Source organism: Stegostoma tigrinum, chromosome 2 (genome assembly GCF_030684315.1).
Source record: "Stegostoma tigrinum isolate sSteTig4 chromosome 2, sSteTig4.hap1, whole genome shotgun sequence".
NCBI lineage: Eukaryota > Metazoa > Chordata > Chondrichthyes > Orectolobiformes > Stegostomatidae > Stegostoma > Stegostoma tigrinum.
In genome coordinates, this window is record NC_081355.1 from 82,828,008 (window position 1) to 82,843,353 (window position 15,346).

Here is a 15,346-nt window from a genome sequence, read left to right on the forward strand (position 1 = left end):
TGCTCATCAGTCAATGTAGTAATAGTAAATGATAATGGAAGGAAATATAAAATACAATGAACAGGAAATTGTTTAACAGGCAAATACAAAAGCAAATCTCCAGGTAGATATTGCAATTTACAGTATTACTCCTACCGTGGCGTAGCCATTAGGGTTATTTGTTTTAATGTGTTTTAGTTCCCTTGCAATTCATAAGGTAGGATGCCCATTGCTGGGTTAAGACAGATGGCCTACAATCTGTTACTAATTGCCTAACATTGTTGAGCCAGCTGCTTGGAAATATGGTATTGATAACTTTGCCTAGTCAGTGGTGATCCTCAGTGCCACATTGATGCAACAATCGCATTATAGGGAAAGGCGGTCTGCACCTTTGTCCTATTCCTTTCTTTGCTGTGATGCAAAGTATTGAAATTAAGTAGCTTCCATCTCCTTATTTAAACTAAAATGTTAATAGGGTGGATGTTGCGATCTTGGCCCAAACTCATTGTACATCACTCATACACTACCTATAATCTGACAGCAAGCAGCTTATCTTCATTGATCCAGAGACTAGGCAGTCTTTTTACAATATTGCTAGATGATTGATTTCCAGAAAGTGTACCCCAGCAATTATAGAATTTTATACTATGTAAGCAAGTCATTCGACCTAACGTGTTTACACTGACTTCCAAAAGAACTGCCTAGTGAGTCACATAGTCCAACCTTCATGGCCGTCTAAATTTGTCATTTTCAAATATATATTCAGTGCTGTTTTGAAACCTCCCATTGAATGTGCTAGGCAGTGCATTCCAAATCTCAATAACTATGTGTAAAGAAGTTTCTCTTCATCTCAATCCTAGCTCTCTTACTGACAAACTTAAGTTGTCATCCTTGGTTACTGATGTGCCAACTCGTGGAAATAGAATATCTTTCTTTATCCTAACAAAATCATTCATAATTTTGAACACCTTAGTAAGGTCAGCCCTTAATCTCCTTGGACCAGAAAAGATTAAACCCAATTTCTCTAATCTTTCCATGTACCTAAAATCCCTCATTCCTGGTATCATTCTAGTGAATCTCATCTGCATTCCTCCACAGCTTTAACATCGTTAAGTAAGGTGCCCAGAGTTAACATAATACTCCACATCTGGTCTGACCAATGATTTGTAGAGGTGTAGATCACTTTCTTGCTTTTATACTCTTTACTTCTGTTTATAAACCTAAGGATCCCACTTGCTGCCTTAACAATTGTTTCAACTTGCCTGACCACCTTCAGGCTATTATACTTGTGAACCAAGGTCTTTCTGCTCCTGTACTCCCTTCAAAAGTTGTACCATTTGAGCCTGTATGTCTCAGTTGGTTGACTTTCCCCTCCTTCCTGTCATCCACAGCCGATCACAATAACTGCAATGACTTTTGAAGTGTATAGCACAAAGCTTGAATCTGTGCTATTAAAGCATTTAGTGGACCAACTTCAAGATTTGAATACTGATACCGAGGGAGCATCACATTCTCAAACAGCAAATTGCAATGACCAAGTGATGGCGAACAATGCCACGCCACTTAAGAGACAAGTTAGACAAGATTACTTCAAAAATGCAGATGCTAAATAAAATAATTACTATAAATCTGAGATTAATGGACTACTTTTGAAATGTTAGAAAAGATACGAGCCCAGAGAAGTCGATAGAGTTAAGATTCAGATTAAACATGATCTCATTAAATAGGGAAAACAGTTTTGCAGGTCTGGATAGCTTTCTCTTGTTCCTATGAACCATGAACAACAGCAGTTATTTCTAGAGTTTAGATGATTGAGTACAGTCTGCAAAAAGTAGTCAAACTATTTCATTTAACAGGTCAGAGTTGGTTAGACATCCTTCAAATTTTAATATCGTAGTTGCATTTCCAAGCACCCAAATTACTTAAGTCAACAGAATATTAAATAAGCTATCCACAGTGCACCACTAGGCAACTATGTATTTGAAGGTTTTCAAAATAACCAGTAGCATAGCAATTAGGCAGTGGGGTTACCAACTCTGAACATATTCCTGACGATTTCATCATGTGAATCACTATCACACGAGTCTCTTCCCTTCCTAAAAATTTTAATAACTATCAAATGATACTGTTTTTAAAAAAAGAGTTAAATCAGTTTGAACTATAATTCTTTTTCCTATAGTGTTTGCAGAAGTGAGTTTTCTTTTTTAATTCTGAGGAGTTGGAACTCCTGAAAAGTTAGTTGTTTGTTTGTATTCAAGCTTGCTTTCAAGTCCTAGGAGCTCTACAATAGGTTGTAATACTTCACCTTGAAGAAAGAAGTTTATTTTGTCAACATGTTTCTCAGCCTTCCAGTTAGCATTTAGCCAAATCTTGTGTAGAACCTGAAGCATATGGCGACTTTATCGGAATGGAATATTTATTTTAACTGTAAATATTATAATGACTTAGAGTCAGAACACTGCTCTGTGGACTGACCTATCTCCTCCGTACTTCCCCACCTACACGCATCTTTACTGGCTCCCTAACCTGTTCTTCCTCTCACCTATCCCCTCCTCCCACCTCGAGCCGCACCCCCATTTCCTACCTACTAACCTCATCCCGCTCCCTGGACTGACCTGTCTCCTCCCTACCTCCCCACCTACACACACCTTTACTGGCTCCATCCCCATCTCTTTACCTTGTCTGTCTCCTCCCCACCTATCTTCTCCTCTATCCATCTTCGATCCGCCTCCCCCTCTCTCCCTATTTATTTCAGAACCCTCTTCCCCTCCCCCATTTCTAAACAATGGTCTAGGCCCGAAATGTCAGCTCTCCTGCTCCTCTGATGCTGCTTGGCCTGCTGTGTTCATCCAGCTGCACATCTTGTTATCTCAGATTCTCCATCTTCTGCAGTTCCTGTTATCTCTGCAGAAGAACCTTTTTCAGACTGGCATAGAAACAAGATTGGGAGAGAATGTACACTCATACTGAGTGAAATGAAGAAAATTCATCTGTTCTCCTGAATGCCTTAGAAGTCGCTGCCAGTCAGTTGAAGCTGGTGAAAAGAGCTTCGAATGAAAATGCATTTCTTCCAACTTGCAGAAAACTGAGAAACAAGCCCAACAAGCAAAGTTCATGCTGCAAAGGTACCCCGATACCTCTGCCGTCATTGATCAAACTCTCACTCCAGTGCCAAACTGGTGCTACAAGTTGATTCAACTTGGAATATCAATTGGAAGTGTGCACTTTTTTACCTGGAATTTGCCCTTTTCTTTGTAGGTGGTGTTTAGTAAACTGTCAGGCTGTGGGAATTGCTGCAAATGACAGGCAAAAAGCAACATTCAGTACTTTTAGCCATTTTTAGTGAATCGAATCAAATTGCTTGAACTGGCATTTGGTTATGTTCCTGTTCCACCAATAGCACAGATCCACCAAAGGTGGAGGCCTATGACCACAGATGTGCAGCAAGGATCAGTGCTGGGTTCACTGCTTGGTGCCATTTATATAAAGAGGTTGGAGAAATGATTAAGTCTGCAGGTGACACCAAAATTGGTGGTGTAGTAGACAGTGAAGAAGATTATCTCAGAGTGCAATGAGGCAATGATCAGATGGGCCAATTGATGAGGGCTGGCAGATGGAGTTTAATTTTAGATAAATGTGAGGTGTTGCATTTTGGTAAAGGCAAAACCAATGCAGGACTTATACAATTAATGGTAGGTCTTTGGGAAGTGTTGCTGAACAAAGAAATCAAGGGATGCAGGCGCATAGTTCCTTGACAGTGGAGTCGCAAATAGACAGGGTGGTGAAGAAGGTATTAGGCATGCTTGCCTTCATTTGTCAGAACATTGAATGTAGGAGTTGGGATGTCATGTTGCAACAGTACCGGACATTGGTGAGAGATAATGGGAACTGCAGATGCTGGAGAATTCCAAGATAATAAAATGTGAGGCTGGATGAACACAGCAGGCCAAGCAGCATCTCAGGAGCACAAAAGCTCACCTATCCCCTCCTCCCACCTCAAGCCGCACCTCCATTTCCTACCTACTAACCTCATCCCACCCCCTTGACCTGTCCGTCCTCCCTGGACTGACCTATCCCCCTCCCTACCTCCCCACCCATACTCTCTTCTGCATCTACCTTCTCCTCTATCCATCTTCAGTCCACCTCCCCATCTCTCCCTATTTATTTCAGAATCCTGTCCCCATCCCCGATTTCTGATGAAGGGTCTAGGCCCGAAACGTCAGCTTTTGTGCCCCTAGGATGCTGCTTGGCCTGCTGTGTTCATCCAGCTCTAAACTTTATTATCTCGGATTCTCCAGCATCGGCAGTTCCCATTATCGCTGAGCAAAATCGTTCTGTATTGGACCAGACCAAACTCTGCACTCCCTTGCCAACGTATTGTAGGGAGATAGCCTAGACCCTAACTTTAAGTATATAAAGTCAAGTGTAAAATGTTTGTTCCAGATGTGATTTGATTGGCCAACCATTAGGCTTTCATCAAAACCTACTTTATTCTTGCAATGCAGTTAAATTTCAATCATGAAGAATTGGCGTAACTTTAACTGTATTGAAGTATCTAACGAGAATATGCTATTTTACAGCTAATCATCAACTGTTCCAATACAGGCACCGTCCCATAAACACGCCCTGTGGTAACAATACAATTCAGCAAAACATTTATAGTTCGTGCTCTTTCTCCAGTCCAGAAGAAAGAAACAATCTGCTCCTTTTGGTTTTGTTTTGGAGGAAACCTTGCTGTCTGAAACTTCACTCTAGCAGCCAGGCGCTCAAGCTTTTAGCTTAGCAGCCAGCAGAAGTCTTTTCATTAACCGAAAGCAAAAGTAAAATCCTTCCAGGATCTGTGTGAGCCTTGACTCTCTCCATTCCTAACTCTCTTGTTTTGTGTAAAAACACTGAGACCTCAAAAGCTCTTTACCTGCTGTCAGTCTTAAGAGACATTTTGTCATCACTGTAGTAACTCCCTCTACAAGAGAAACAGCACAGAACATCTCTCTGTTAAAGGCACAGTACCCTCCATCGACGACATAGTTCCCATCTTCTCCACATAATCCTGCAAATTTTTCCTTTCCAATTAATAATTGAATTTTCTCTTGAATGCCTTGATTGATCTTGCCTCTGCCAAACTTCCAGACAACAAGCTGTGTGAAAACATATTTTTCCACATGTTGCTATTGCAGTTATATTAAACCAATTATCTCATATCTGTGCCTTTTGGTTATTGATTGTTCCACAGTTTCTCCAACTACTCTGTCCAGATGATTTTGAATATTTCTAACAAATATTTTCTAAATTGTCTCTTCTCCAAGTTTACACATTTCCTATTTCCCAAATCTATCAAGTTTCTCATCCCTGCAGCCATTCTAATATTTTTTTTTCTCTTTTATTGTCTCTAGTGTCTTCACAATCTTCCTAAAATGTAGTACCCAGAATTGGAAGCAATACTCTAGATGCTGCTGAACACTGTTACATGCAGGTTTGACATAACTAGCTTGCTTAATTCTACTCCATGCCCCTATTGATAAAACCCAGGATGCCAAATCCTTTATAAACCACACTCTCTCAAGCTATTCTGACTGCAATGAAGATTTCTGCACATATACACAAGGCAAGTTCATGTTTAACAGCTTGACGTGATCCAGAATTCGAAATATATTAACTAGTTAACTTTAAATGTTGTTCTACTCTCTCCTAAATGGTCTGGCTCTAATTCTGTTTCTGCTTTTAAGTTAAGTGGTAGGGAAAGGGCAGGTGATCAACCTGCATATGAGTGCAGGTTTCTTGTTTGACTATTAAAATATAACCTTACTATAATATTTAATCTACGTTTGATTTAAATATTCTTGAGCAGATTTATAGCTTGGGTTGTGGACTCTGTTGTTGATTTGATTGCTGAGCTGGTACATTATTTTGTAGATGATCCATTACCCTACTGGGTAATATCATCAGTGGAGCCTTCAATGAAGCGTTGATGTATTTTCCCACTTACTATTTAAACTCTGGGGTCTGTTGCAGTTGATTACCTCATTTCTGGTTTTTCTTTGCAGTGGTATGTATATAGGGTTTAATTCTACATGTTTATTGATGGCTTTCTTGATGGAGAACCATCCCTCTGGGAATTCCTGTGCCTGTCTCTGTTTGGCTTGTCTTAGGATCCTGACATTCTCCCAATTGAATTGGTGGTTCCCCTTGCCTGTCTGAGCATATGGAGATGAGTGAGTACTGGTTGTGTCTTTTTATTGCTAGTTGGTGTTCATGTAATCTCGTAGCCAGTTTCCCTTTCTGTCTGTCCAGTGTAATGTTTGTCGCAGTCCTTGCATGGAATCTTGTATATTACCTTGGTTCTGTCCATAGTGGATAAGGCGTCTTTGGTTCATGTTAGCAGTTGGAGTATGTTTGAGTGCCACTCTGATGCCCAGTCACTATAGGAGTCATGTGGTCAGCTCAGATATGTTTTTGATGTTGGGTAACATGACAAGTGTTTCAGGGCGTACTCTATCTTCCTATAAGACCATAAGACACAGGAGTGGAAGAAAGGCCATTCGGCAAATCGAGTCCACTCCGCCATTTAATCATGGCTGATGGGCACTTCAACTCCACTTCCCTGCACTCTCCCCATAGCCCTTGATTCCTAGTGAGATCAAGAATTTATCGATCTCTGCCTTGAAGACATTTAACGTCCCATCCTCCACTGCGCTCCGTGGCAATGAATTCCACAGGCCCGCCACTCTCTGGCTGAAGAAATGTCCCCTCATTTCCATTTTAAATTTTCAATTCTAAGGCTGTGCCCATGCGTCCTAGTCTCCCCACTTAATGGAAACAACTTCCCAGCGTCCACCCTTTCTAAGCCATACATTATCTTGTAAGTTTCTACTAGATCTCCCCTCAACCTTCTAAACTCCAATGAATACAATCCCAGGATCCTCAGCCGTTCGTCGTACGTTAAAGTCACCATTCCAGGGATCATCTGTGTGAATCTCCACTGGACACACTTCAGCGCCAGTATGTCCTTCCTGAGGTGTGGGACCCAAAATTGGACACAGTATTATTGGGCCTAACTAGAGCTTTATAAAGTCTCAGAAACACATCACTGCTTCTGTATTCCAACCCCGTTGAGATAAATGACAACATTACATTCGCTTTCTTAATCACGGACTCTACCTGTAAGTTAACCTTTAGAGAATCCTGGACCAACACCCCCAGATCCCTTTGTACTTATGCTTTACAAATTTTCTCACCGTTTAGAAAATAGTCCATGCCTGTGTTCTTTTTTCCAAAGTGCAAAACCTCACAATTGCTCACATTGAATTTCATCAGCCATTTCCTGGACCACTCTCCTAAACTGTCTAAATCTTTCTGCAGCCTCCCCACCACCTCAGTACTACCTGCCTGTCCACCTATCTTCGTATCATCGGCAAATTTCGCTAGAATGCCCCCAGTCCCTTCATCCAGATCATTAATATATAAAGTGAACAGCTACGGCCCCAACACTGAACCCTGCGGGACACCACTCGACACGGTTGCCATTCTGAAAAAGAGCCTTTTATCCCAACTCTCTGTCTTCTGTCAGACAGCCAATCCTCAATCCAAGCCAGGTTTGTCAGGCACGACCTCCCCTTACTAAATCCATGCTGACTTGTTCTAACCTGACCCTGCACTTCCAAGAATTTAGAAATCTCATCCTTAACAATGGATTTTAGAATTTTACCAACAACTGAGGTTAGGCTAATCGGCCTATAATTTTCCATCTTTTGTCTTGATGCTTTCTTAAACAAGGGGCTTACAACAGCAATTTTCTAATCATTTGGGACTTTCCCAGACTCCCAGTGACTTTTGAAAGATCACAACCAAAGCCTCCCCTATTTCCTCAACCACCTCCCTCAGAACTCGAGGATGTAGCCCGTCGGGGCCAGGAGATTTATCAGTTTTTTAGACCTCTTAGCTTTTCTAGCATTTTCTCTTTTGGAATGCCTACCATTCTCAACTCTGCCCTCTGACTCTCCTTAATTGTTGGGATCCTACTCATGTCTTCCACTATGAAGACTGACGCAAAGTACTCATTAAGTTCTTCAGCTATTTCCTTATCTTCCATCACTAGCCTTCCAGCATCAATTTGGAGCAGCCCAATGTCTACTTTTACCTCTCGTTTGTTTCTTATGTATTGAAAGAAACTTTTACTATCATTTCTAATATTACTAGCTAGCCTACCTTCATATTTGATCCTCTCCTTCCTTATTTCTGTCTTTGTTATCCTCTGTTTGTTTTTGTAGCCTTCCCAATCTTCTGATTTCCCAGTGCTCTTGGCCACTTTATAGGCTGTCTCTTTTTCTTTGTTACATTTCCTGACTTCCTTTGTCAGCCATGGCTGTCTAATCCCACCCCGGATAATCTCTCTTTTCTTTGGGATGAACCTCTGTACTGTGTCCTCAGTTACACCTGGAAACTCCTGCTACTGCTGCTCCACTGTCTTCCCAAACAGGCTCTGCTTCAAGTCAATTTTCGTCAGTTCCTCTCTCGTGCCCCTGTAATTACCTTTATTTAACTGTAACACCATTACATCCGATTTTGCCTTCTCTCTTTCAAACTTCAGGCTCAACTCTACCATATTACGATCGCTGCCTCCTAAGTGTTCCCTGACTTTAAGATCTTTTATAAAGTCTGGCTCATTACATAGCACGAAGTCCAGAATAGCTTGCTCCCTTTTGGGCTCTATCATAAGCTGTTCCAAAAGGCCATCCTGTAAACATTCCATGAATTCCCTTTCTTTGGATCCACTGGCAACATTATTCACCCAATCCACCTGCATATTGAAGTCCCCCATGATCCTATTGTTTGTTTGTGTGACCACCATTATCAGCTCCAGCTGTTTGGGTATCTGTTATCTCTAAATACTTGGAGGAATTTCCTTCATTTTGGTGTAGTCCTAGGTTGCTGCGGTGTATTGTGGCTTGTTTTGAATAGTGTTTTCACACAACTCCATTTGTGGGTGTTGGGGTGGTTACTGTTGAAATTTAGGTGTGTCTCTGTGTGTCTGGCCTTTCTGTAAACCCTGGTCAGAAATTCCCCTTTGACCCTGCATTCTATCATGTCTGGGAATGGGAGCTGTTTGTTCTTTTGGTGAATTTGATGCCAGTGAAAATGTTGTTTATAAGTTTGGTGTGTTTCTTCTAGCTTAGTTTGTTTGAAAGTGTCGTCCCCGTATCCGAGTGGGTGGATCTGTGGAAGAGCCATGCTTTCAAGTCTCTGCATCACTGCTTCTGCTATTGGCCCAGAAATGGGTGATCTCATAGGTGACCTGTGGATATGTTTGTTGTTCTGGCCATTAAAGGTAAAGTGGACCATTAGGCATAGGTTGAGACATTTCAGCATGTTCTCTGTGGAGATGGCGTTCATTCAAGTCCAGTTCCTTCAACAGTGTGGCTAGTGTTTCGCTTGCTAGTCGTATGTTGATCGATGTGGAGAGGGCGGTAACCCCAAAGGATACTATGGTGATCTCCTTGTCTATTCTTGCGACTTTTGAAGGTTTTGAGGAACTCCTGGGCTGAGTGGATTGAGTGGGTTGAACTGCTGATGAGGTGCTTCAGTCTTCATTGTGATTCCTTGGCTAACCTGGGTGTTGATGTGCCTGGGAGAGAGACAATTGTTAATTTTCCCTGAAGCTTGTAGTTAACAGATTCAATGGGATATAACAAGATGACTCTTGGGTAAATATCTTCAAGACCATGAGATGCAGGAGCAGGTGTAGGCCATTAAGCCCATTGAATTTGTTGTGCCATTCAATGAAATTGTAGCGAATCTGACAATTTTCAACTCCATCTTCTCGCCTTTTCCCGCATAATTCTTGATTTCTTAGATTGTTAACCAGTAAATCTCAGCCTTGAGTGTACTTAACAACTAGCCTTCAGTAAAGAATTTTACAGATTCACTACCCCCTGAGAGAAAAAAAACTCCTTCTCATCTTTGTCTTAAAATTGTAACCCCTTCCTCCTGAAATTTTGCGCTGTGGCCCTACTCATCCCATAAGGGAAACAGTTTTTCTGCATCTACCGATAAAATCCCCTAAGAATTTTGCATGTTTCAAAAAGGTCATCTGTCATTGTTAAACCCTTGTGAACACAAGCCAAATCTATTCAACTGCTCCTTTTCAGGTAGTCCGTTCATAGATGGAATCAAGCTACTGCATCTTGACTTCCTCCAGTGCTAATATATCTTCCCCTAGATAAGAGTACGAAAACCTTTCACAATATTCCAGGTATGGTCTAACTAATGTCTTGTATAGTTTTAGTAACACCTCCATATTCCATTTCCTTTGAATGAAAGACCAACATTCCATTTGCCTTCACGGTTACCTGCTGAGCTTTGCTAGTTTTTGTGATATATGCTTGAGGACTCCTAAATCCCTCTGTTCTGTAGCTTTCTGCAATTTTTTTTCATTTAAATAATTTCAGGTCCTCTTCATCCTGCCAAAGTGCATAATCTTCCATCTTCCCACGTGCTGTTTCATCTGGCAAGTTTTTGCGCACTTATTTAGCCTATCTACATCCATCTGTAGTCTCTGTATTACCCTCGCCCTGTGCTTTCCCACTTATTTTGTGTCATCTGCAAACTTGACTGCAATTTTTACTGTTGGCAAGAAGGAGCAAGAATGCTTCCTTCGGCTCAAGGACCAACTTGGTAGATTACCTGTACACGTTTTCTGTAGCTCTCTGTCTACCATTGGATCCCCACCATCACAGTTGGTAATCTCTCACTCTCGCTCTTGCTCTTTCTCTCCCTCTTGCTCTCGTTCTCTCTCACTCTGTTCCCGTCTGCCCAACTTGTCCAATCATCATCTTTGTCTGTGTTTGGCCCATTTACCTCTAAACTTTTCCTGTTAATTTACTTGACCAAATGTCTTCTAAATGTTATATTTGTATCTGATTTATTAAAATCTTTCCCTTCTCACCTTATACCTATGCCATCTAGGTTTGGACTCACCTCCCCTGATGAAAAGATCCTGGCTATTCACCTCGTCAATGCCCTTCATGATTTTATACATCTCTAAGTCCCCCCTTAACTTCCCGTGCTTCAGGGGAGAAAAGCCCCAACCTCAAATCTTCCAGTTTTGTTAACATCCGTGTGGATCTTTTTTGCAGTCTTTCCAGTTTAATAACATCTCTTGTATAGCAGGATGATCAGAATTGTACACAGTACTCCACATATGGCCTTACCAATATCTTACACAGCTGTAACACAATGACTCAACTCCGGTATTCAATGCTCTGACCAATGAAGGCAAGTGTGCCAACTGTCTCCTGTCTACCTGTGACACCACTAACGAGGAACTGTGTACCTGCCACCTATTTTTGTCTGTTTGATAACACCCACCAGGGCTTACTATTAACTGTATATCCTGCCCAGCTTTGTCTACCCAAAATGCAACATCTCTCAAATATCTAAATTCAACTCTATTCACCATTCTTTGGCCCATTGGCCCATCTGATCAAGATCTTGTAATGTTAAATAACCTTCTTCACTGTCCATGATATCACCAATTTTGGCATCATCTACGAACTTACCAACCATGCCTCCTGTATTCTCATCCCAAATCGTTAATATAAATTATGAACAATGGTCCCAGCGCTGATCCTTGCAGCACACTGCTGGACTCAATCCTCCAGTCTGGAAAAACAACTCTAGTACCTCCCTTGTTATTCTACTGTCAAGTCAATTTTTTTATCCATTAGCTAGCTATCCCTGAATCCCCTGATCTAATGTTACTATCCAGTCTACCGTGTGGTATCTTGTCGAAGGCCTTACTTACGACCATGTAGTGAAAGTCTACTTTACTTCCCTGTGTACCTATCTTGATCACGTCTTTAAAAAACGCGTGTGAGATGCCATTTCCCTTGTACAAAGCCATGCTGACACACTCTCATCAGTCCTTGCCTTCCCAGATGCATGTAGGTCCAGTCTCTCAGAATTCCCTCCATCAACTTAGCACTGATGTTAGCCTCACCGTCTTTAGTTCCCTGGCTTCTCCTAGCAGCCCTTAAATGGCACAGCATTAACCATCCTCCAGTCTTCCAACACCTCACCTATGGCTGTTGATAATACACATCTCTCTGCTAGGGGCCCTAGTTCTTCCCTAGTTTCCCCACAGTGTCTTGGGATGCACTCAAGCAATCAAGCCCTGGGGATTTACTTACCATTCGGTGTTTTAAGACCTCCAGCATCTCCTGTTCTGTTTTGTGGACTTTTTATTTTCAAGAATCAGTATTTACTTCTGAGTTTTCTAATTTGCACGTCTCCTTTCATGGTGAGTACTAACAAGAAATATTTGTTTAGATCTCACCCATCTTCTGTGTACCCACACCTGGACGGCCTTGTTGATCTTTAGTGGGCCCTACACCCTTCCTAGTTACTATTTTACCTTTAACTACTTGTAGAGTCTCCTTGCATTTTCTTTTACCTTGCCTGCCAAAGCTATCTCATGTCCCCTTTTTTTTGCCCTCCTGATTTCCCCCTTAAGTGTTCTCCTATTCCATTGTCCTCCATCCTCAAGGGAATCACCTGGCTGCCTATACCTACGTATGTATCCTCTTTCTTGATCAATGTCTCTATCTGTAGTCATCCAGTGTTCCCCACTCCTACCAGCCTTGCCCTTCACAGTAACAAGAATGTGCTGGCCCTGAACTCCCCCAGTCAACATTTGAATGTTCCCATCTAATACCATCAAAATTGACCTTGCCCTATACTTGCTCATAGTTTGGTGATCTTTCATGCACGAAGTATAACCGTTGGACCAGCACACCACTGTAAGGAGGCCTGCAGTTCATTTCTGCACAATGTTTTGGGAAACCCATTCTTCCCGGTGGCCAGAGCTCACACCAGGACTCATTTTCCTTTTGTCGAACTATCCCCAGGTTAAAATCAAGAGTTTATAAATTGTAGAATTTCATAGGCTTTTCACAGTGAATGTAATGATGGCAAGATAGTTGGAAAATCTTGAGTAGCTTTTGGAATGAGAGGTGCTTTCTGCCTTTGTCCAAAAATTGCTGGACTTGAGAAACCATAAAAGGCCCAATTTGTTACTGGAGATACATTTGTTTTCCTTCTCAACACAATATCACCTTGAGAGATTTGGGAGGATGATGCTTTTGAACCAATAATACTCATCATCTACATAACATTAAAATAGTTGCGTGTTTCAATTTATGCATATATGCATCTTTTTGTATTTTACACACACTTTCAGTAAAATTAAGATCTTCCATGTTATAAAGGTCTAATTTGCATCTGCTGAAAGTTTGTTCATAAAATCTCACAGGGCAAATGTGTAGTCGATCACAAAATTGTTTATTTGCCAATCAAGTATTCACTGTCATCTTGATTATGAAGTTAAGCCTTGGCTCTCCGAGTAATTTCAGCCGAGCTATCTGGTTGGGCAAACTGACTAAGTTGTTACAATGTTGGTTTTGCATCATTCTAGGTTCTGGACTCCATTTGAATTAAATATTAAGTGTACTGTTAAATTTGATTTGAATTGGGATTAAGGTGTGTTTCCACCCAGAAAGTTATCATCAATAATCCGCATTATGTTTGATTACCCACCACTGGGGTTGCAGGCATTGAGGTTGCCCAGTCTTCAGCAATTTGGCTGCAAAGAATTAAAAGTCAGATTCCACTGAAATTCTGATGTGTTAAAAAGCAAATGTAAAAGGAAATTCATAGAAAAAAGATTGAGGTGTTGTTTGAATGCTTGTATCTGCAATATAAAGCTTGGGGAATGCTACATCTTTAAGCCTTGGTTCTAACTTGAATCTTTCAGCAATATCAAAATGTCGGATAAAAGTGATTTAAAAGCCGAACTGGAGCGTAAAAAACAAAGACTGGCTCAGATACGAGAAGAGAAAAAAAGAAAAGAAGAAGAAAGAAAGAAGAAAGAGGTCAGTGAATTTAGAAAAATGGTTGTTTTGTCTCAAATGAGCAGTAAGATAGTAAAAATTTAATTTTAAAAAATTTTCTAATTGATCAATTAAGAGATGTTATTATGTTGGTTTCAGGCAGTACTTGAACCCAGGTCTTCTGGCCCAGAGATAGGGATGCTGTCATTGCATGACAAAAACCCCCAGTGTTATAGTATAGTTATTCTGAAACCAGTTTAGTGGACTGGAAATTCTCCAGCTCTTGGAATTCATCATTCTTACAATCCTGGGCCTTGTTTTCCTCGTTTTCTCCCAACCTCAGAACCAGAAGCTATTGCTGATCTATACGCTGCCTGTATTTGCACTGATTCAGGCCTATCGATCTGCTTTCACTGCGATGAAGGGTTTTAATTTTGTTGAAAAGTGTTCTTAAATTTTCCCAGAAAAGTCATTTTAGTTATTTTGCAATCCAACAAACTAAGTCAGCAAATAGGAATAAGTCAGCGATATTTGTAGATCTGTGCATATTTGCTCAGAAAATTTTGAGCAACATAAATATCCATTTGCATAATTCAAACCAAACTACCTGTATGGCAAGTTAATACAGACAATTTAAATGAGGAAATTTTCTTTTGTACTTTTGCAGAAAAATAAAGTGTGCAAGAAAATCTGTAATTTGCCCATTTAAGTCCTGGACATACTCTTCTTTTTAAATATACAACTCTCTTTTTTTATGTCAATGAATATTGCATTTATTGGCATTAAGGAACAAATTGAACAACAGGCTTGAATAAATAGTGCTATGACATTTTATTTAATGCTTCATATTTGCTGTTTTTATATACATCTTTAGTAGAATATGGAATTGATTCTGCCTTGAAAACAAAAATATTTTCTAGTGAGCACTAACTTAATCATGTTTCTTGTTCTTTCAGGCTGAAATGCAACAGAAGAAAGAGCCACCTCCTGAGGACTCTGACCTGGATCGCAAGCGAAGAGAGACCGAAGCATTGCTACAGAGCATTGGCATAGCCCCAGAACCAGCATTAGGTAATACACTCTTGATAAATCTGTTAAATATTGTGTACAATCCAATGATCTAGGACCAAGTGAGTGATTTTGAAAATTGAGAAGAGTAGTGATAAGTCTAAAGTATCGGTGCATCAGTCGGTGAAGGAAAAACTGCTGAATGAGGATTATGCAAATACTGTTTTTTGAATATCTTCAGATCACTGAACATTTTGAGTTTATCATTTTTCGTCTGCTTTACAATCAGTTGAAAACTCTCAAATGATTACCTCGCCATTTTTAAATGAGCAGGTTATGGTGACTCACTTGGCTTATCTTAGAACATAGAGAAGTACGACACTGGAACAGGCCCTTTGGCCCATAACATTGTGCCAAACGTGACACCAAATTAAACTAATCCCTTCTGCCCGTGGTCCATATCTCTCCATTCCTTG

General features: G+C 40.7%; 1 protein-coding gene across 13 annotated transcripts in view; it reads left to right on the plus strand.

The window, feature by feature from the left end:
• The window catches only part of LOC125464760 (cytoplasmic dynein 1 intermediate chain 1), a 272,641-nt gene that overhangs the window by 26,225 nt on the left and 231,070 nt on the right, over window positions 1-15,346 (plus strand). For 3 of the 13 annotated variants that reach the window (XM_059655055.1, XM_059655048.1, XM_059655078.1), the window contains exons 2-5: window positions 5,373-5,588; window positions 10,129-10,228; window positions 13,787-13,904; window positions 14,819-14,933. In XM_059655055.1, coding sequence (XP_059511038.1) covers window positions 13,797-13,904; window positions 14,819-14,933 — 223 coding nt within the window. In that variant the 5' untranslated portion in view covers window positions 5,373-5,588; window positions 10,129-10,228; window positions 13,787-13,796. Of the gene's footprint in view, window positions 1-5,372; window positions 5,589-6,046; window positions 6,192-10,124; window positions 10,229-13,786; window positions 13,905-14,818; window positions 14,934-15,346 lie in introns of those variants that run through there. The other 10 variants (XM_048557596.1, XM_059655069.1, XM_048557576.2 and 7 more) reach the window with 5 other exon arrangements.